The 21,944-nt window shown below is 38.3% G+C and overlaps 3 protein-coding genes across 3 annotated transcripts; all 3 read right to left on the bottom strand.

Moving 5' to 3' along the window:
• Positions 1–328: 328 nt before the first annotated feature.
• LOC137726257 (glucan endo-1,3-beta-glucosidase 5-like) lies at positions 329–2,859 on the bottom strand. Its single transcript, XM_068465155.1, has 2 exons — positions 2,316–2,859; positions 329–1,715 (listed from the first exon to the last, which is right to left on the bottom strand). The coding sequence occupies exons 1-2, from the start codon at positions 2,663–2,665 to the stop codon at positions 569–571; spliced, it is 1,497 nt and encodes a 498-aa protein (XP_068321256.1). The 5' UTR covers positions 2,666–2,859; the 3' UTR covers positions 329–568.
• A 7,410-nt stretch (positions 2,860–10,269) lies between these two features.
• Positions 10,270–13,081, bottom strand: LOC137726328 (ATP-dependent 6-phosphofructokinase 2). The gene is made up of 2 exons (XM_068465242.1): positions 12,254–13,081; positions 10,270–11,364 (listed from the first exon to the last, which is right to left on the bottom strand). The coding sequence occupies exons 1-2, from the start codon at positions 12,941–12,943 to the stop codon at positions 10,513–10,515; spliced, it is 1,542 nt and encodes a 513-aa protein (XP_068321343.1). The 5' UTR covers positions 12,944–13,081; the 3' UTR covers positions 10,270–10,512.
• Positions 13,082–16,751: 3,670 nt separating this feature from the next.
• On the bottom strand, positions 16,752–19,267 carry LOC137725987 (ras-related protein RABB1c). Its single transcript, XM_068464835.1, has 6 exons — positions 18,960–19,267; positions 18,695–18,834; positions 18,460–18,542; positions 17,780–17,984; positions 17,594–17,662; positions 16,752–17,071 (listed from the first exon to the last, which is right to left on the bottom strand). Exons 1-6 carry the CDS (start codon positions 19,003–19,005, stop codon positions 16,979–16,981), a joined length of 636 nt encoding a protein of 211 aa, XP_068320936.1. The 5' UTR covers positions 19,006–19,267; the 3' UTR covers positions 16,752–16,978.
• Between the last annotated feature and the right edge of the window lie 2,677 nt (positions 19,268–21,944).

The raw sequence follows: 21,944 nt of genomic DNA, 5'->3' as shown, positions 1-21,944 counted from the left end.
TGCTCAATTCGCACCGTTGTGCAATGACTAGTATCCCGGCTACCACAACAAGAGAGCTGAGAGGCCACGGCATCCTTTCCGACGCCCCCTTCCACCTCGGAGATTGCACTGCTTACATGTTCACAATCTGGCCGCCTTGATTAATCAGCCAGCATCTTCATCTCCAATAGTCTCTCAAATTGTCAATGGCATTGGATGGCCGCTGTTTGATTGCTTCACTGAATCAAGCGTGTGTGTGTGTGTGTGTCTACTTGCTGTCACTAGGATTGATTGAGCAGGATGCATGTAATGTAATGCGGAGAAAAAAGAGTGACATTCCGATGTAAGATTACAATAACGTGATTATTATGTTCAACTTTATTTTCTTTACTAAAAATTAAGTAACGATAATTCAATACAAATGTCCTACACGATAATAATACCTGAATTAGACACCCATGGGTCACAGACTCAGAGTGATGACCCACCCCACTCTATTGCTAAATGTGGGAATACTCTACACTAGTATTTAATCACCTACACTGCTTCGGAAGAGGGGACCTGAAAACCCGACTTGTGAAACCTCTTTTCACATTACAAAAACCCAAACCCCCCATGAAATCAACATCCCCACTATGATCCACCTCCGGTACAGTTGATGACAAGAACTAGAACTAGAACTAGTACTAGATCTAGATCTCGATCTAGATCTGGACGAAGTATCAGTAACGCCAACAAGAAACCTGCACTCACCAACCGAAGGGTCTAGGAAAGTGACCATACCAAGCCCGTCAAAATCACAGCTCCGTTCATTCTGCATTTGCAGCTGATAGTAACTGTTGAACGCATACGAGATGTTTCCCTTTGCTCCAATTCCGTTGCACGAACCCCCATAGGTGAGTGTGGTGCAATCTGCAACACTACAGGCGAGTTTCATGTGGTTCACCACATCAGACAAATCTCCTGATGGCTTTGCCACACACCACCTAGATGGGAGATACTCAACATCCCTTGCATTTTTTAATCCTCTGCCGCCCAAACCGAGGTTCAACGGATATTTAGCCTGGCCATCAAAGGAAAAGATCCCCCAGTGCCTTTCAAAGTTTCCTGGAAGTGTGCTCTTTGCCCCTTCATCATGCAGACTGAAAATATATACATCCACGGGAGGGGCACCAGGTCTTAAAGGGGTTCCTCTGTTACTTAGGACATGATTTATGAGACCTTGGTTGAATACCCTCGCAGCAGTGAGATTTGCATTGATGGCTCCGTCTGTGGGCCAACCCACCTCCCCAATAATTATGGGCATCTCACCATATCCAAGCTTGCTGAGGGCAGCGACTAGTGTGTCAAAGTTTCCGTCAAATGCATTGGAGTAAACATTCGACCCATCTGTAACAGGATGACTAGTCCCCTCGAAGAATGCATAGTCTTGAGGAAAATCTGAGCTTCCATAGAGACTTAGAAATGGGTATATATTGACTACAAAAGGAGAACCATTTGAGTTGAGAAACGAAACAAGTTGAGTCATTATTTGAGTGAGTTCAGGTCGAAATGCCCCTTGAGAAGGAAGGGAGGACTCATAAGCATCGGCATTGCAAGGGACGACTAACTTGACGTAGCTTGCAAGATTCACTTTAGCCAAGGACTGTTGTAGATTGAGCAGTGTAGGCATGACATAGGACTGAAACTGGCCCGAGTAACTTGTAAGGAAGGGCTCATTTCCTACTGCAATATACCTGTCATGGATCACAAGGAAACAAGTTTCGACATGGATGCGAAAGCAAACAACTTAATATATAAACAGACGCAGACGGAAGATTTGATTCATTGGCTAGCATGATGATCAAGTGAAAGAAGCAAAGTTTTGGCAACAAACTGGTTTATCTCTAATCTCAGATTGTATATCTTGTTGGAAAACTTCGAAAAATATGAATAAATAAATAAACTAACAGGCCAGTATCTACTATCTTTTTGGAAATTAGAGATAAAGCAACAAGCTTTGTTACAATCTCTTCTGGCCTATATCTCAAAGGGCAGCATAGCATAGCATAGCACAGTCCGCACATCACTTCACAAGGAAGAGAATATAATATGATATTAGGTCATGATTAAAAATGAACAAACTATGCTGAAAAATCAATACCAATTAATATCAAGGGATGGTGGGTGGCAAAAACAAATCACTTCCCATTTATTAATAAGTGAAAGCTACACAACTATAAAGTTGTTTCCTTTTATTCTCCTACCGTTTCTCAGTAACAATCGCAGTAAACGCACAATGAAAGAAGAATCCGGGAGAAGAAGAAAAGGAGGAGGAGGAGGGGCCTCAGCCTCACCTGATATCGGCACCATTTTTAACCATATATCTGGACACATTCTGGCGAACCCACAAATCAGAGGCATCGGTGGAAGAGCTCAAGGCGGCCAACATCTGATTGGGGATGCCAACCATGACCTGGATGCCGCTGCCCATGAGAGCCCGAAGTGAATCTGGGTCGGCATCGAAAAGCTTCACCTTTGATATCTTGTTGTCTTTCAAGAGATCCACCACCGCGGAAGGCTTGAGTTTGTGGAAGGACACGCTCCCCCAGTTCACTCCTATGGCTGACTCCGCCCTCCAAACCACCACTAGAGAAAGCAGAGCTGCTGCAAATGCCCACCTCCATCTCCACCTGGCTTCTAACATTTTGTCGGATTAATATATAACCTGGTCAAACCCCCAGCACTTATCAATCAGGCAATTTATTCATTCATTCCCCACCGGGTTCATTAACTGAATATCTGCTGAGGCATAGACTCAGAGTGTTGTCTTGTAGGTGAGGGGGAGAGAGAGAGAGTGCAACAAATCACAAATAAGAGTAAAGTTGAAGCTGCCATGAATGTATACATAAATATCCATGCTGATGATGATGCACTTTTTGAAATATACATAAATCTCAATGCTGATAATGATGCACTTTTTGAAATTACCTAGATACCCTCCATTAGTCGGCAGTCAGTGTGCCACCGGCAAATGAGATGTCAAAATCTTTGATGGAATGCCACTGCATATTTTATATCAAAAATATTTTCAACCAAAGTGATGTTTGCTAATTGGATCTGAAGGCTTTGTGATTAGAAATCAAATTTGACATAAATGTTAAATTTATTTTTAATTGATTTTAATGGTTGATCCCTTATTCCACTAACATTTCAACTAATAAAAATTTTGTTGCAACGTTTTTTTAATATAATTATAATAATTTAAAACTCTATTTTAATAAAAATAAATATCATTTCACAATTTGGTTGGAAAAATACATAATTTGACATAAGACTTCAGATTGCCACATCAGACATCAATTACAATTTGACTGTTATAATTTGATTTTCTTTAGAGATGATCTAAGTGTCAAATATAGCTAACCACTAATAGATATGCTTAAGAGCATCTCAAACGAGATATTAAACTTAAATTTGACAATCCGTGTTTATTTTTCCGATGCATTTGACAATCCGTGTGTTATTTGACATCTTTTAAAGTTTTGCTTTTTATGTAATATACTAAGTAAAACTATTATTTTATTACATTAAATAATTATATGAATTTAAAACAAAAGCAATAATAAAAAAGGAAAACTAATGAAAATGGTATCTTAAACTCATGAGTGTGGTATTAATATCTTGAACTCACACTAGTGTAGCATACTTGTCATGCCCCGATCCCGACATATGTCTAGGATCGACACGTGACGTCACCAAATACACGTAGTTCGTCGTTCGCTATACTCGAATAATCATCACATAAATGACTATGTCTCAACGTAATACCACACAACAGATATGCAACATCACGAGGAACATTCGACGAAACGCAACATAAATCTCTAGCCATATTAGTCAACAAGTCTAATTATAATTACAACAATCACAACCAACATCATTCCACAATCACATCAATCAATAACACATACCATGCACCGAAATGCAGGGCTAGAGCAACACGGTTCGGCCGAAGCCTACATCTCTGAAGTTGAAATCAAATCCAAGGAACCAACAAGTCAAATGATGCGATTTCGAACCACTCAACAAAATCCATCAACATCAGGTTTCGAACCACTCAACGGAATCCAAATTAGGATACGATTCCGGATCACTCAACAGAATCGTGGAGTATAAGGGATTCCGGATCTCTCAACAGAATCCGAGTAGATACGATCCCAGACCACTCAATGGAATCGCGGAGTACAATGCATATCAAACCACTCAATGAAATCCAAGCTGGATACAATTTCGGACTACTCAATGGAATTGCGGATCACAAGGGATTTCGGACCACTCAACGGAACCCCATCGGATACTCAATTCCGGATCACTCAAGGAAATCGGGCAGAAGTCCAAGGAATATAACAACGCTCGAAGAACAAGACATGAAACAAGTACTCAACATACGAAAGCTCAACGAAACAAGAAATGAAATAAGGAAACGAGACGTGAAACAAGTGTCAAAGCAACAAATCCCCGTCACAATGGGTTAACGGTCCACTACTAGCCCTCACATTTCATCATAACATGCCAATCATACACATCAAACACAGTTCAAATCACCTATCATAAATGTTTTCAATCCACAATCAAATCGCAATTCACAAACGCAGATCGATGGCAATAAAATAAAATAACAACTCAATATAAATCACCTATATTATAGTCACTCGTACGTAAATCAAGACACACGTCGTCGCAATGAGCCCACTAAGCTTCATGAAATCTCAACAACACTCTAAGATAAACGGCACGCTAGAAACTCGGTTTGCTTGACTAAAAAGTCAATCATCGATCAAGATCGAGGATAGGGTTCACAAACCTAGTAATCTAATCTGGAAGATCCACCTATCAGATTTCTGATCCGTAACTTTTCAAGAGTCTCGTTACTCTTCTAGAACAACATACTAAAATTTCATTACGATCCAACGGTTGGATCTCCGCCAATCGCAAATTCAAGTAGCGGTCAACGTTTGATTTTACAAACTTAGAAATCCAATTTGGAAAGATCCGCATGTCGTATTCCCAATCCGTCAGTTCCTAATGTTCTCAAATATTACATACTATTGTGTATTAAATTTTGGTGCCGATCCAATGGTCAGATCGTCAATTCATATAATAATCAAGTGACGGCCAACCAAGCGGTCAATTACAAAACTATATTAAAACATCGAAATTTCACTACACAGATATCAAATATGGAGTCGAGGCATCAAATTTAGCCTAATATGGGCAGGTTGAGTCTCGGCCCAAGCGATGTTGCCGCATGCGGCGACCGGCCGCCCCCGACTCACCGGAAAATTCAACTATTTCCAAAATTACCAAAATTGACAAATTTATAGATGTCAATAAGGGGAGAAATTTTCATACCTGGGCCGAAGTCCAATTCGATTGGGAAACACCTGAAAACTACCTTGATCTGTCAGAAAGCCTTGAATTGGGTGTTCTTGATTCGACTCCAAAACGGCTCCGACACCTCAACCCACCCATGTGCTTTGTTCCTGGACTCAAGAGACACCTGAGGATGGTGGTAGTTGATGGAAAACCTTTTAGAATTGATGGATCGATGACACAGATCCATCACACCCACCAGTGCGGGTTTCACTAAATCAAAGTCAATTTCCATCAATTTTGGGTTGTAAATGGTAAAGGGAAGGTCGTGGAGTGTTTCCCAGGTGTTTTTTGGACATGGTTTGCCAAAAAAACAGACGAAAAACCGTCGAAGAGGATGAAGGGAACCGGGAAGGTCACGCGGGTCAGAAAAGGGATCCGAATTGGGTGTTTTCTTCCTCCCATCCTTCCCCTCCTTTCTTATGTCTCCCATTCGTCAATTCCTCTCCCCCTCTTCTTCTGATTGGGTCGACTTCCCTCCCCTCTTTCTCATTTTCCTCTTCTCCTATCTATCCATCTCTCTCATTTCCCTTCTTATCCCACCATCTTGGCCACACACGTGGCACCATCTGATGGTTCCAGAAAATCTGGAGTATTCTAGATGAGAGCCAAAATTACAAAAGTATCCCTAACTTTAAATATTAGTAACTCTTTCGTTATAATTCTGTTTCACGAACGGCTTATGACTACGTGTTCGTGAGATCGAGCTCTAATCGAAAATATAAATTGTGACCTCAAAAGGCCTATGGATTTTAGGATAATTAATTCCCAAACTTCAAACTTCGTAGCTAGTTTAATTAAAATCTAAATTCAAATAAATTAATATAAATTCTCGAAAAATAATATAAAATCTCAATAATACAAATACGTAGATTATAACAGTGAAATCCTTAAACGGGATTTCACAATACTAGCATAGTGTTAATTATAGTATCAAACTCAGGTTGCCTGATTTGTATATATAGATATCATACTTACTCAAACTACTATGGAATGCTTAGGATGACATGTGAAGAAAACGATATGACAAAGAACTAAATAGTACATTTTTTAAATAATTGATTGATGATGGAACCTAAACTAAGTGAGACACTGTGTTTGAAATATATTGCCCACCTTTTGGATCTTTTAAGGTCGCTTTAAGCACGTTTGAAATTACTCGAGTTAATAAATGTCTCACTCAAAATATTACCATTGTTTTTAGGAGTCTTAACAAATCACTTATAGTACTGTTCACTTTTAACGTTAATGATATTTTTACTATAAAAAGTCACCCATGGTACTATTCACTTACAATACATTTTTGTCATTTTGGTTAAAACTCAAAGTTTTTAAACTCTTTTCTTTAATTTTCGTATTGTTTTTTAGTCCTCGAAGTATCTTTATGAATTTATAAACTTAAAAATAGATAAGTAAATGAAACATGTTAATGTAGCTTGGAAGTGATATATGGGGGTCTAAAAGTCTCCCAAATATTCTACAATGTGGCGAAACTTACGCGAAAATCTTTTTAAAAAATAACGTTTTGTATAAATTCGTGAAACTGATTTTTATAAGAAAAATGTGACATCTGACCATTTGAGGATTCGCAAGAAATTTTTGGCGGCTGCTAAACAGAGGCAGACGCACTTACATGCAAGGAGGGTCAGGTAACCCTTGCATTCCAGCGAATATTCATGGATAATTTACATAATGTATTTTTGAAGGTTGAAATTGGTCTTCATACAAGCCCTTTAACTGTTTGATAAAATATCTCAAAGAAGAGTCGTTCTTCTTATTATTATTTGTTTCTTAAATATGACCTAGCCAATAAGATGTCATTTTGGACAAAGTCACTTTATAAAAAGTAAATTAAAAATGCAACAACTAAACAAAAAAGATAATCTAAAACTTTGAAGAAAAAAAAAAGACTCAGAAAACCCCCCAAAATCCCCAAAACTCAATTCCAAAATTTCAATTCTAATTCTCAACCCCCAATCCCACCAAACTCACTTGCTAACGCCCAAACTTCTACCACCTCACTTTGGCGATCATTCCAACGACCACCAAAATTTAATCTTTCAAATTTCAAAGTAAGTTCTTCATAACTTATTAAATAATTTACTTTATGAATAATAAAATTTGAATATTGTGAAATTTATTGCGTAACCGAATAATTGAATTTAAATTTCTTTTATGAATAGTAGATTTATTTATTATTATTTTGTTTCTACAGTTGCTACTTGTGACATCCCGTCCCGGGATTATTAAAACGTACTAGTGAAATGACTTTTCTACCCCTAGATCGTCTCGTTATGTTTTTGGTTGTTTTGTGTGGTGTTGGCAAGTGTAGGGCCACACACACACACTGTCTCACTCTCCCTCACCCTCTGTCTTCTCCCTGTCTCTCTCTCTCTCTCGCGTACTCCCATTTCTTCTTCTTCTTCCTTCAAACGTACGGACACACACCAAGAACCCTCAAATCATCACAGATCGAGGGAACCAACTACACCGTTGAACTCGTGAGGTCGAGGGGAGCACAGCCATACCATTTTCAGGTGAGAAATCCTTCGTTTTCACGTCGATTCGACAATGGCCGATTTGAGTACTATTCATGCAAAGATTATTCATTGAGTTTTTGGGATTTCTAAGCTCGTAGATAGCTTGGTGGTGTCACGAGGAGCCTCGGAATGCTTCGTTGAACGATTTTGGACGTCGGGATCACCGTGGTCGAAGTTGGCCGAGTTTTGAGTTTTGAGACAGGTATAATCGCGTGGTTTTTAGCTTTTAAAAGTAGTCTATCATGATTCTACTAGTCCTAAGCTTCATTTTGGTCCAAGAATCATGAAAAATGGTTGAGAAACGAACGAGAAAACAAGGTTTGAAGTTTTTCCAGTTTTCCGGCGCCGGCGACGGCACCGGAAACTGAACGGAGAAGGTGACGGAATATTCCGTCAGAGTTGACGGAATATTCCTGACGCCGTTGACGGAATCTGTCAAAACTGACGGAATATTCCTCACGGCGTCAGTTGACGCCGTCAGTGTGCGCCGCACGTGCCTGCTCGTGGCCGGCGCGTGGGGGCGTGTGTGGCGGAGGAAAATTTTTCTAAAATTATGGTTGTGATCCTGAGGTTGTGTAGAGCACGTTGGTATATTCATTTGTCCATTTTGAGCAATGTATGAGAAGTTATTACGAGAAGTTGGTTATGTGCTTTAAAGTTAACGTTTTTATAGTTATTTCGCATATAGGTGACACGTACCCTGAGGACGAGCGTTCGCACTCGAGGCAGGGGGGCTACGACCCTTCCACATACCAGTGAGTGGGCTTTTGTTTTCCGTATATACCTATATGCATTTATATTCCCAGAAATTGTTTAAAAAGGGTTATTTATGTTATGCCATGCACTTTATTATTATCGTTTATGCACCATCACATGCATTAGTAGTGGCATACATTTATATATGCATATTGGGTGCCGTGGACGCACAGGTAAGAGGTATGCATGTTTACATTTCAGTAGTGGTTTGAGATGATTAGAGAGCTCATAACCTGCACCCCCGGTGTTAGTGCTCCCGCCCAGAGTAGGGCACAGTCCTTCACGTGATGTTCACCTCCCGCACCACACGCTCAGCTTGGATCCAAGTTAGGTGCACAGTCCTGTCGTACAGACCACATTAGGTGGTTCCGACTCGTAGGTGACCCGCGATTATTCGCACAGCCTTCACGTGATCGTAGCACTAGAGCGTACATATGTATTACACCCAGGCCTGTCGTACAGACCACTTTAGGTGGTTCCGACTCGTGGGCAGGTTCAGTTATTGAGTTTGAGATTTGAGCTATATATGCAGCCGTACAGGTCACGTTAGGTGACTCCGGCTGCCAGATGTTATGCTATTGATGTGATTTATACCTGAGCACTTGCATTTCGTTATGAGGCTTTGACATGGCATATTCTTGAGCATGATTGGCATACCCTTGAGCATGGTTGGCATATCTATACATACGTATATATGTTTATTTTCTGGGAAGTATACAGGTTTTACGGCGAGGGGTTAGAATGTATTTTGCTAAATGGTTTTCAAAGAGCTTTGTTTTTGCCCACTCACGCTTTTGTTTTGCGCCCCTCCAGGTTCTAGTTGATTAGCAGTTTCGGTGGTATTCCCAGAGGATTCTCCCGGCTTTTCTGACAGATACTCACCAGCGTAGGGTCACCTTTGGGTGTACTTATGTCGCAACTTTCTTTTGGACTGCTGTAGACCTGCTCTGAAATTGTCTTTCACTTACGCTAGCACTGGTTTAGTACTTTGTATGCTAGTTTTTAATTATTCGTACTTTTATATTATTACTTTATTGGCTTCCGCACGTGCACATGGCTACGTCACCTTCGTGTGACGGCCAGCACGCTCCGATCTCGGTCGGGGTGTGGCACTACTGCTCAGTGGAGAGAATCTTTTTCACTATGATGTTGTGAATAAAAGTCCATTAACTCACAAAATGGAAGATCATTGAGTGTTAGCATCGTAATTTACATTAAATGCAATGTTATTTTTTTTTATTAATAATGAAGCTATAAAGCAGCACTAAAATATAAAAACTCGTAGTGCACAGTTATAACTGTACTGTTATTTATTTTTTTAAGTTTTAAATGATAGAACTATGGCTTCATTAAAATTATCACATGTCTGAGATTCTATTATTTAATTTAAAGTTATCACATGTCTAAAAAATATTTGTGAATTTCTACATGAATAATTTTTCTCAAATCCACCACTAAAGAAAATGTTATAGAACATTTGGATGCAGTATTAATCATATTTTGAGCCCTGAGTATATTTATTATGAATTTTTAAGCAAGAAAAAAAAAAGCAAATAAAAAAATTTGAAATTGATAGAAGTAAACAAAATCTCCGAATTGTCCTTCAATATGACTACTACATAACTATTACAAAGTTTAAAATGCGGGTAGGAATTTACCCTTTATTCTGAAGGTGGCAGCTAGTGGAGGTTAATTATTTGGAAACATCAAACTAGCTAGAGATCAAATTAAAGCCTGATCAATCATCAATACAGAGAAGACTCAGAAGAGAGAAGTACATATGATTACTGTTTTGTAGTGCATGCATGGTTGAATTTAATAGTCAGTCCTTGTCGTCGTTGCTGTATATATGAAAATCAGGCTGGTTGGTGACCGATCTAACCCAGGCCCATTTGTGGTCTCTCGTGTCGACTTCATTTTTAGCCTTGGCAACCTCTTCCAGTGGAATGTAAGCATAGTTTCCGTTGATGGGGCCAGACACAAATCCAGTATAACCTGCCATGACTCCGTGGATTGCTGAATGTGCCACCAGTGTGCAGTACAAGTTATCTGTTGAATTTGCAGCGACCGCGCGTATCATGTATGTCGGATCTATGTACTTGACAGTGAAGAGCTCATTTGGGTGCTCCCTCTTCCACCACTTGTTTAGCTCCGACTTCAACCACTGCCCAACGTCAAGGAACACTGGGTTCCCTGATTCATCCTTATTATTATCAGCATGATGATCATTGTTATTAGCCTCGATCATTTGATCCTGTCCAGCTCCCTCAGCCACTACTAACACTGCGTGTCCATTCTCCCTCAATCGCTGCTCAAGGAACTCAAATAGCCCTCCTTTTCCTTCCAGGTAAAATGGAGTTTCAGGAATTAGGCAGCAGTCCACGTCACGGCTGCTCAGTGTTGCATGTAGAGCAATATGCCCTGTACTTCGACCCATTAGCTTCACCAACCCTATTCCATTCACTGCACTTTCCGCCTCCACATGAGCTGCGCTGATTGCCTGCTGTGCCATTTCTACCGCTGTCTGAAACCCAAAAGACCTGTCGATGATACCTACATCATTGTCCACAGTTTTTGGAATTCCAGTCACCGCAATATTCAGTTTGCGCTGACATATCTCATGATATATCTCAACGACCCCGCGCATCGTGCCATCTCCACCTATGATGTACAACTGTTTGATAATATACATATTAGTTATCCATGGAGATTATCATAGCATATAAAGTTAATAACTCAACTAGCTCGGGTTATTCATAACATAACCATTTACCATTACAATCATGTTTTGTTGGTAGTTGGTACACATATAAAAGCGAGGGTACTCTGTACCTTCAAATATAAATATATATGTGGCAACTGAGTTTATTAGAACACAATTCATGGTTTTGATAATTCTGACAGAAAGACACAAAACAAAAAATTAAGTTTTGCGGCACTTTTAGTCATCACTTATCGTCGTATCAGTCTAAGAAATTATTAGACAAGTCACTTATAGCTATGTTTTATGACACTTTTAGCCATTACTTATAGCTGTGTTTGGGCTAAAAGTTGCTACATTCTCTACAAACATGGTTTTAAACCTGTTATAACAAATGCTTAGTTTTTGTGTAGTGGCATATAAATACGCCCGTCCTCTCGAACCAAAAATTCATAATACCCATGCCTACTATTGAATTTGATATGAATGTTTGAAATTAAAACACATCTATTTATAATCCCCCTTTGATACCAAATTGAAAAATGGGTGACCATTCATTTATTCTCCGTTTTGATATCAAATCTTAAAATGGGTACTCATGAATTCTTTGGTAACCTGATAACTAAGAGAACATTTCTGATCCAAATACATCTAGCATCAGCTGGGCATTGAACACAGTTACTTTTACATGTGTAGCTAGGTTAGGTAGTAGATAATCATCATCAAGTCATAGAGAAATCACCACCACACAATTTTCGTTTAATTTATAAATAAATTAAAGAGGGCTGAGGTTGCGTACTAGAGGAATATATAACTCAAATAGTAAAGGAATTAATTCAAATTGATTGACATGAATGACAACCTGATTATAGCCGCGACGTTGGATGGCATCGACAATCTTTTGAAGATCAAAACCGCCTCTGGAGGTCTGGAGATGGGTGCCGCCGTTCTTGTGCCAGTTGTGAACAAGCTTGGGGTTGAGTGGGAGGGGTTCCGTAGAGTAAAAGCCACGGTAGCCAGCCTTGATACCAAAAATGTGACGGACCCCGTAGAGATCCCAGAGGCCAAGAACAAGCTCTCGGACGACGGTGTTGAGACCCGGGCAGAGGCCACCGCAGGTCACAATAGCCGCCTTGATCCTGGACGCATCGAACAAGATTTGGCGTCGTGGGCCGGCGCGGTGGTATGCCAAGGCACTAGTAGTAGTACTAGAGCAGCCTTGTTTTGCTTCTTCACCGCCACCTCCACCTGCTGCTGCAGCTTTCGGTTGAGGGTGTTTGTAGTCGTAGATGATGTGGCGGAGGACGACATCAGATGGGGCTATGTAGAAACAATCGGACTGGGAGAAGAAGGGGTTGTGTTCTAGGGGGTTGGTGTTGATGAGGTTACTTTGAACTAGGTCTGAATCTGATCCGAGCGAGAGATGATCAGTTAGGAGGGGTAGTTTCTGGAGCCTCACACGATTAGAGAAGGGCAAGTATATCATCACCCGATCTTCATCATCATCATGTCTTCTCGTTGCTGCTGCTGGGTCTGTCTGCGCCACGGCCATCGTCTTACCTATTTCCTGGCTAGTTTATAATTATAACCAAATATATCACAAACAATTAAACAGCCACAAGTTTTACGCAAATATCTCAAATGAAGAATGAATCATCTCCCTGAATGATATATATATATATAATAAGAGCATGCAACACTCAGCTGATGAGGTCCTCTACAGTTCAACATCTGATCTGATCTGATCAGACAAAAACAAAACTGCACGTGGCGCCCCCTCTTGCAAGACAGTAGACACGTACCCCCTCCGCGTTGTCAAATGTCAAGTACATGATCATGATTCGTCAAAAAAAAATATATAAAAAAAATTACATGATCACGATATTTACATTTACAAGGTTTGAGTCAATCAACGAATTTGGTTTGACAAATTAATTTTCAAAAGATCTGAAACACAACTGCATATCGTTATTACAGCACTTTAATTATAATACGAAAATTTGTTTGTTAGTCGTATATACCTTGAAATAGAAAATTGTACATTCTTTTTAGTACAAGTCAAATGATACATTACGTGATTTGTGAACTCATAAAATTTTCTTCTGATTAACGCCCTTTTAAAGAGCTTGTTTTAAAATTGTTTCGTTTTTTATCTTTCTTTTTACTTTTTATGTTAAGAAAATTGTTAGGGTGACCTCCTAGTACCATTCTTGTTTTAAAGATGGAAAGAGAGTGCATGCAATAAATAGTGATATAAAGAAAATTGAAAAATGAAGGATAATTGATGATACATGAGACTATGAGACTATGTGCAATGATTGGGGTTAAAATTTAAAAATTTAACTGAGAGAATTTTAAGTTATAACTCAGAATTTTTTTTTTTTTTTTTGGTTCAATAATTATGATAAATTTTAAATTTGATATTATGGAATGACGTCTATATATTTTCGCCTTAGCTTAAAAAAAAAAAAAAAAAAAAAAAAAAAAAAACTATATACATATATATATATATATTTTAATTTATTTTTATGAACATTTTAAAAAATATATATTGAAATTTAGATTAATAATAAAAAAATCACACAACCTATCACATTCCTAAGCACAACCTATATATTTTTACTTCTCACACACCCCCCGTTAATTTCTGTCATTAAATTTTCTTCAGCTCATTCTATCTGACACTCGGAATTAAGAGGGTGTATGAAAGGTAAAAATAATGTATGGATAGCACCACCCTTTATAGAGTTTTTGGGTCATATTTGAGTTAAATATAGTTTGTATTTGTTTTAGTGTTGGATTTAATTTTGTGCCTTTAGACTTTTTTTTACTATTAGATTTGCTCATATTAAAACAAAAATAAATTGAATATAAACCGTTAGATCAACCAATGGCCCATTTATGGCTAAAAGAGCCATTACTCATTAGGCTTATGGACGGAGCCACATTGGGCCTAGAGGGGGCAGATGCTCCCACTAGGTTGTTGTTGTTGTTGTTGTTGTTGTGTGTATGGAAAAAATGCAATGCATATAGCAATCCCATGTGATGCAACATTTTTGGATATGAAATCTATGAAGAATTGATTAAGAAATCGAATGGAGATTAAAAGATGAATGATAATATGGTTATATAGAGAGAGATGTTTGATGGTATTGGTAATGAAGTGGTCATGCAACATTTTTAAAAGATGAAAATGTGTCAAGCGATATTATAATATGTTATATGAAAACCTTATGGATTAATATATGTGTTTTGTTTGATAAATTCATGACCTTCTTAATTTATGACTTTATTGTTTGAGGATGTCCCCATCTATATAGATTTTTGACTTCGTCCTTGATTAGGCTCCCAAGTAGTGGTTGACAAAGCTGTCAGCCGTTGGGACCCAGTGAGTGCAGCTTTGTGGCGTGTTGAGCTTCCGACGTAAAACTTAGATGCGCTTCCCTCATTTGTTCAACGCGTCTACACATAATGTGGGCCCAAATCTTTAACCCAGGCTTAAAACTTGGGTGGAATATGGCCCAGATTTTCCCACATGGGTTATTTAAAGCCCAATAGTTGGAAAGCTATTGGGTGGGTTTAAAGCTTAAATTTTACACTTTAATCCAACCATTACACATGACCTAAGACTGAAATAATTATTCAACCAAGCTAAAGCTTCTATTTATGGAGAAATTTTTTGCGCTACTAGAAATACAAGATGGTACATCAAATGTTCCGCATTGTGGTTTATATAAGATGGTACTCCATTACCGCAAGAAGCCACGAGCGGGAAAAATGAAAATGGATGGTGGCGGGTGGGTATCAGGGAAAGGGAAGGTGGGGTGGGTGAGGGGCGGGATTGAGATTTAACCCAAATTTTTTTTTTCTCTATTTTTTTAATTTTTTCTTGAATTTTTAATTTCTACGTGGATCTCTTAGTGACACTTGGCGCCCAATCATTGTCTATATGAGCGCTACGTCATCAGTTAACGGAAGACTTAACAGCCAGACTAACGGATGTATGAGACTGTCTCAAAATTAACACTTTAGGTATGACTCTGGGACGAAAAAAACTTCATGTACCAAATATTGAAAACCATGAAACTTGAGAGTATTAAACTGATATTTACCCTAAATTCAATGTATTTTGATATATGTTTCATGCAATTTTAGGGCGGTCTGTCTCGGTTACCAAAGGACAAGTCATTTAGCGTAGCATTAAGAGTCCTCCATTGCGATGTCTTTACTGGATCTCCTAGTAAGGTTGGCTTCTGAACGCGTTTCCTAAGAATTGGGATTAAAATTATGTAACGTACGGGTAGTAACACAGTACACTGATTACTCTTAAAACATAAATTTGTGCGTGATTTCCACTTCCACAGGTTTACAAGCAAAACATTGAATTTGCAGCGATTGGATTATTGAACATGCACAATTCGGATGGAGCTGATGAAGCAGTTGAGTGCTTTATTCATAATTCTAGCAGTGAAATACACATCTAAGGGACGATGAGGTGTAGCTTTGGAGCTTACTCGAGTTTAAAGCCCAAAGCTTGCACAGTGAACTCCAAAGACGACGAGGAATTTGAATTCAGAGGTGAAGACGACAATCTTTTGACAATAACAGTTCCCGCCACAATTAGTTTTATTGATTCAGATTTAGGTATTTTAGTTTAGACAGATTCAAAATTTGAAATCTTAGATAATCTTTTTAGTCATAGTTAAATAGCTTGAACAATATATGTGAATTTGTATTTATGTGGGAAAAATATAAAAAATGATACCAGGATTCCTGTATATAATCATTTCAATTTCAAGATTTGTGATGTGGCTGGGTGTAGAATGTCGGCGGGTGTTTTTTTCTGTATGTGGTCGGACAACCATGTGATCGAGTCATCCATACCAATCACCAATGAAAAATCCCATAGTTTGCTAGCTGGAAGAAATACTGTATGAACAAGTACGAATAGTATAGTTGTGATTTTAGCGCAACCATCAGGCTTGGATTTTCCCTGGCAGACGAGAAACGCTTCCATATGCAAAAGCACTTACACAAAAAGGACTTTTGTGTGAGTGGTAATGTCTACATACAACTACTCACATGGAATAATGAAGGGACAGAAACTATGGGAGAAGCTCACGACCGTGCATACATTGATAATTGTATGTTATTCAAAGTTTTCCTAAGACTCAAATGTCCTCTGTATAGACTACAGGTAATTAGGTACTAGGTACCGACTCCAGGACTCAGTTATTTTGAAAGACAATCATGTAAATCTACTGGGAAATTTCAAATCGAAGGTAGCCACCATCGGTTTTCAGCAAGGAACGTATAGAAACGCCAATATGAACACCAATAAATAACAATGAGTCCCTGTCTACTCAGAATCTGCACTTTCATTCAACTCACCTAACTTTAAATGACTAATTTACAATCAAATTAGAACATGACCAAGAATTATACACGTATTTCAATTTCGTTTATATAAAGAAGGGATCCATAACCTTCATATTTAACCACAAAAACTTAAAAATAAAAATAAAAACTGAGAATGTAAACAAACGCCAGATAAACCGCTTTCAACATGGCACATGAGATCAAACTTTCAACTACAACAGCCTCCAGCTTGAGAGGAAGCGCCATCTCTGCCTCCTGATGGTCCTGGAATTCCACCATATCCAACTTTTATGCCATAAGACTGCAAACAAGACCAAGAATCGGGAATAAGCTCATACACAGCTCTCTTTCATTCAACATAACAAACTGTTCAATTTGTCTCTGAGCATCCACAAGAAGGCTTTTTGTTCATTTCGTATTTTATTGCGATATCGTTTTATTTTTTCAGAGAGTCAATTCAATGAGCATTAGGCAAGACCCAGCCTCGTCTTTATATATTGCAAATGTGAGCTTACCCATTACATTTTCAGGTTACTATAAATTTAAGCAACCGTAATTTGCAATCACAGAAGAAAATTATTATGCAACCCACCAATATAAAATGCATTCATATAGTGGCTCCATGAAACCATATAGTCAATCATTACTTGGCATTCACAAAGTACTCTGCAATATCAAAAACACACTTTTATCCTCCCTACCAAACAGAAAGCACTAATGAGAACATAACTATACCGCAGAAATTTTCTACATATTTTAATAAATATCAAGTAATAGATAAGGAGGACATGTAAGGAATGATTCATAAAGAGAGAAAGCTAACCTCATTTGATACATCAAACACTCCATCTTGAATCTTTTTGTATATGGTTGCAGCAGTTTTTATAAATGCCTGAATGGATTGGAAAATGCAACTATTATTAATAAAGGAAAGGTAAAAAAAAAAACATGATGAAGATATCAGTTTTCTTAAAAAACAATGGCCATCAAAAAGATAATATTTTGTCACCTCCTCAACATTCTGAGCAGTTTTAGCAGACGCCTCCATGAAGATCAAGCCGTGCTCCTTTGCAAACTGCTCCCCTTCCTCTGTGCTCACAGCCCGTCTGTGAGCTAGATCGCACTTATTACCAATGAGCATAATTGTCATGTTTGCATTTGCGTGTTGCCTCGCGTCCTCCAACCAGCTAGCCAAGTGATTAAAAGTTTCCCTCCTAAGAGTAAGGGAAGGAATTATCGTCATCGCCAGTGCCTTAACATGGCATAGTAAGGTGCTTAATGCTCTTCATCCACACTAGCATATGAATCCAGTAGATTACTGGGATCTCGCCTGAGCTTTTACTTGTCTAATGCAATAGGCAAAACACAGCAAGAGAATTTTTAAGCCTAACCTAACTGGATAATAGAAGTATGAGGAGTGATTTTCCATGTGAATTGTGATGGAAATACCTTCTCCGAAAACAATTTATTTACAGTGAACAATACACTCTGAGAAACTTATAGGGAATCAAAGCAGACGGGGTTATATCTTACTCGAAAAACCACAAAGAAAAATTGAATATGACAAAGTGGTGTCCATAGTCCATAGTTCATAGTCCGTCGTCCAAAGTAAGAGATGCCGCATGGCGATAGTGCAACAAAGAATCCAAAATTATTATGTTGAGGATGAGGTTAGAATTGAAAGAATACCTGGTGATGTCATAGACAAGCAAGGCACCAGCTGCCCCTCTATAGTAGGACCGTGTTATGGATCTGAAAGACTCTTGGCCAGCCTAAAATTATATAAATATAATGTAAATTTATTCGCATGCGCGGAAAATCGTAAGTCGAAAAGCTTAACAATTGCATTGAATTATTATGTCAATTCCATAAAAAAAATTAATTAAAATGAAAGAATGAATGAATTTGTAAGAAAGAAAGAAACCGTGTCCCAGATTTGGAGCTTGATAGGTTTGTTGTCGATGGTGATCATCCTGGCTCCAAACTCAACGCCAATAGTTAAATCGTGCACTGGCTGAAACCTCTTGTCGGTGAACTGAAGAAGAAGACATGATTTTCCAACTCCTGCAACACAACACAAATCAAATCGCAATTCATCAAAACGAGGACAAGGACAGAAGAATAATTAAATTAAATTCGATTAATGCACAAATCAAATCAAATAAATAAAAGAATAATTGAAGGAGTACCAGTATCGCCGATGATAATGTACTTGAACAAATACGCGTAAGACATTCTCTGTCTGTCTTATCAACAAAACACCAACAAACAACAAGTTTGATCGAATCCAATGATCGCAAATTAAATTCTAATTCCAAAACTAAGGTTTGTCTGTCTGTCTGTTGTTTAATTTATTGACAATTTTAATTGTAATTTGTACACGGAACGGAATCCACAAGGGAAAGGGAGTAGGAGTGGGGGTAGAAAAGAAAACCACCGAAACAAAACAGGGGAGAGAGAGGTCAAACCAAATCAAAAGCGAGAACGTCTTCCCTTCCCTTCTCTTGTATACAACCGCTCTCCGTCCTCGCTGTCATTTCCTCCTTCACCAACATCACTCCCTAACAAGTTTAACGAAAAACTTCTGTTACTATTAATTTAACAAAAAAATTACATTTTTACATTAAAAAGTTAATTCTGGTATTATTTAATTTATCTTTTATTTTATCCTTATCATTAAAACTTAAAGTTTTCAAATTTTTTTTATTAATTTTCCTATTATTCTTCCCATTTGGGCCTTCTCCCATTTTGTGTTACGGCCCATTTTTTTTAATGCACACCAAAACTGTAATTTAAGTTACACATTAAAACAAGACCGTTGATTCAGTACTCGGTGAAAGAACCTGAGCTTCATGTTAGTATATGTTTGAAAACTATAAACAGTGGAGAAGATGAAAGGAAGCATTCACTATTCCATTTCTGTCTAAAGATGATGAAAACAAACGGCTACGTTCTTTGGTATAAGCAAATGTCTTGTACAAATTCAAACCTAAACCAAGATACCATGAGATTGTGACATGTGGAAATCCAACGACATGTAAGTCTAGTTAGGAATGAATCTAAGAGGTACACTTGCATATGAGCTCACTGAGCTATCCTACACATTGAAACAAAAGGAACAAAAGGACAAAATTTTCAAAGACTAAGTTCAAGAAGCTAAATTTTTTGGTCAAACGATAGATTTGTTAGAATTTTTTTTTTTTTTTTGTCAAATAATAGATCTGTTAGATTAGATGTTATATTAAGGAGCCAATAAGGTTCGAACCCACGCCATGATGCAAGGACAACATTTCTTTTTACCATTGTGATAAAGGGTCACTTACAGTTTAGGAAGCTAATTAACTCTCAGCACTTTTGGTGAGTACTTTCATACGTACTGTGTAATCATTAAACCCGAAAATCAAATCAGAAGAGGAGCATTGCACTTGTTAGCTCTCCCATGAGTTTCTTTCATTGTATTAAGAGTCCTCTGTATATCTAATATTGATATATAAATATATATAGGTTATTTTTCATTAGCATGGAGAAATAGTGATGGTGACAGTGTTCACTTCTAGAAATAGTAGCAATGTTCAATTTTAGAATTAGTGGCAGTGTTCAATTCTAGAAATAAGGACATGTGTTTACGATTGATAATTTTGTCTCACTTGTTGAAAAAATTTACCTATTTGAACTTCTATTTTTTAACTTGACGAATCACAAAGTATCAAAATTTTAATACGATATCAATGCATTTTCGGTTCATTTTTTTTCAAGTTGTTGATGGATATTGTTGCAGTCTAAGACAATTGGTTCACAGAAATAAAGCATAAATTGATGGGATATTCCTGCTATGTAATTTTAGTTTTATGAGATATTGCACGCGACCCTTGCTTCCAGCTCATAGGCCCCTTATTTTAGGCTTCTCTTTTGTTTTTATCTTTATTATATTAAATTTTTATGTTTTTCATTAAAGTGAAGCTTTTGTCATTAAATTGTTTTTGGTTTAAGAAAAAGTTACTACTCCTAGACTTTCCAAAGGACAAAGATTGAGGAAGAGTGTGCGGCGACCTCGAGATCTTGATCAAGATGATGGATCGGAGACTGAGGCCGGGGGCGGATTGCAATTGGAGCTCTCTGCTCAATCAGATTTCTTCAAGAGCCCAACTAAGTTTGCATCGATCAATTGTCACTGCATAAACTAGTTGGTATCTAAGAAGCCAACAACTAACAAGTCATGGGCGTCATGTGTAGCGACAGGGGCCCAGATGGGACTTCATTGGCAATGCCTATGTACGTACTCGTCCCTTCTAATGTTCATTCTCTTCTTCGTCTTCCTCTCCTTCTTCTTTTCTTTTTCTGGTTGTAATTTTTTGTCCAATTCATGTACGTAGCCTTAGCCTTATTGCAGGTCGGGCAACGGAGTCGGATTGCAAGCAAATACGGGATGCTCTAATGGTTTATGAGCATGCTTCGGGCCAGAGGGTGAATCTTGAAAAAAGTGAGACATGTTTCAGCATAAACGTCAAGCGTCCTGTGCAGCTCAAGCTCGTCGAGATCCTTGGGGTGAATCACGTGGATCGACATGAGAAATACCTTGGCATGCCAACACTTGTTGGGAGGAACAGGAGCTTCTGCTTTGGTTATCTTAAGGATCGTCTATGGAAGAGACTAAAAACTTGGAAGGGTAAAATGTTAAGCACAGCGGGAAAAAAGGTGCTGGTTAAGGCAGTGGCGCAAGCAATTCCTAACTACTCAATGAGTTGCTTTCTTCTTCCCAAACTATTTTGCGATGACCTAAACAAGCTGATTGCATCCTATTGGTGGAGTGGTGATGAGGGAGAGAAAAAATCACATTGGTGCTCTTGGGAACATCTTTGTAGTCCAAAGAGTGAGGGGGACTTAGGTTTCAGCTTTTATATGCATTCAACTTGGGAATGTTGGCAAAGCAGGACTGGAGATTGCTATATGATCCTCACTCTTTGGTTGCAACAGTTCTGAAGGCAAAATATTTTCCAAATAACTCATTTATGGAAGCCCCGCTGAAATCTAGAGCATCGTATGTTTGGAAAAGAATTTGTACCGCATGAAAGGTCCTGAGTTTGGGTCTAAAGATGGCAGGTGGGTATTGGACGATCCATTCGTATCTGGGATGACCCTTGGATCCCCATCCCATCTCGGTTTCGCCCGTACTC

Source organism: Pyrus communis, chromosome 2, assembly GCF_963583255.1.
Source record: "Pyrus communis chromosome 2, drPyrComm1.1, whole genome shotgun sequence".
NCBI classification, from domain to species: Eukaryota; Viridiplantae; Streptophyta; class Magnoliopsida; order Rosales; family Rosaceae; genus Pyrus; species Pyrus communis.
The sequence above is the reverse complement of the archived record's forward strand: the minus strand, read 5'-3'. Positions and strand labels throughout refer to the sequence as shown.

What these genes read in the sequence shown, in the direction of transcription:
- LOC137726328 (XM_068465242.1), bottom strand. Translation starts at nt 12,943, where the DNA reads ATGGCCGTGGCGCAGACAGACCCAGCAGCAGCAACGAGAAGACATGAT. An exon ending in AACGTCGCGGCTATAATCAG is followed by an intron (nt 11,365 to 12,253) that starts GTTGTCATTCAT and finishes ATTATCAAACAG; the next exon opens with TTGTACATCATAGGTGGAGA.
- LOC137725987 (XM_068464835.1), bottom strand. Translation starts at nt 19,005, where the DNA reads ATGTCTTACGCGTATTTGTTCAAGTACATTATCATCGGCGATACTG. An exon ending in CTTGTCTATGACATCACCAG is followed by an intron (nt 17,985 to 18,459) that starts GTATTCTTTCAA and finishes CCTTACTCTTAG; the next exon opens with GAGGGAAACTTTTAATCACT. An exon ending in CTGCTCAGAATGTTGAGGAG is followed by an intron (nt 17,663 to 17,779) that starts GTGACAAAATAT and finishes CAATCCATTCAG; the next exon opens with GCATTTATAAAAACTGCTGC.
- LOC137726257 (XM_068465155.1), bottom strand. Translation starts at nt 2,665, where the DNA reads ATGTTAGAAGCCAGGTGGAGATGGAGGTGGGCATTTGCAGCAGCTCTG. An exon ending in AAAAATGGTGCCGATATCAG is followed by an intron (nt 1,716 to 2,315) that starts GTGAGGCTGAGG and finishes GATCCATGACAG; the next exon opens with GTATATTGCAGTAGGAAATG.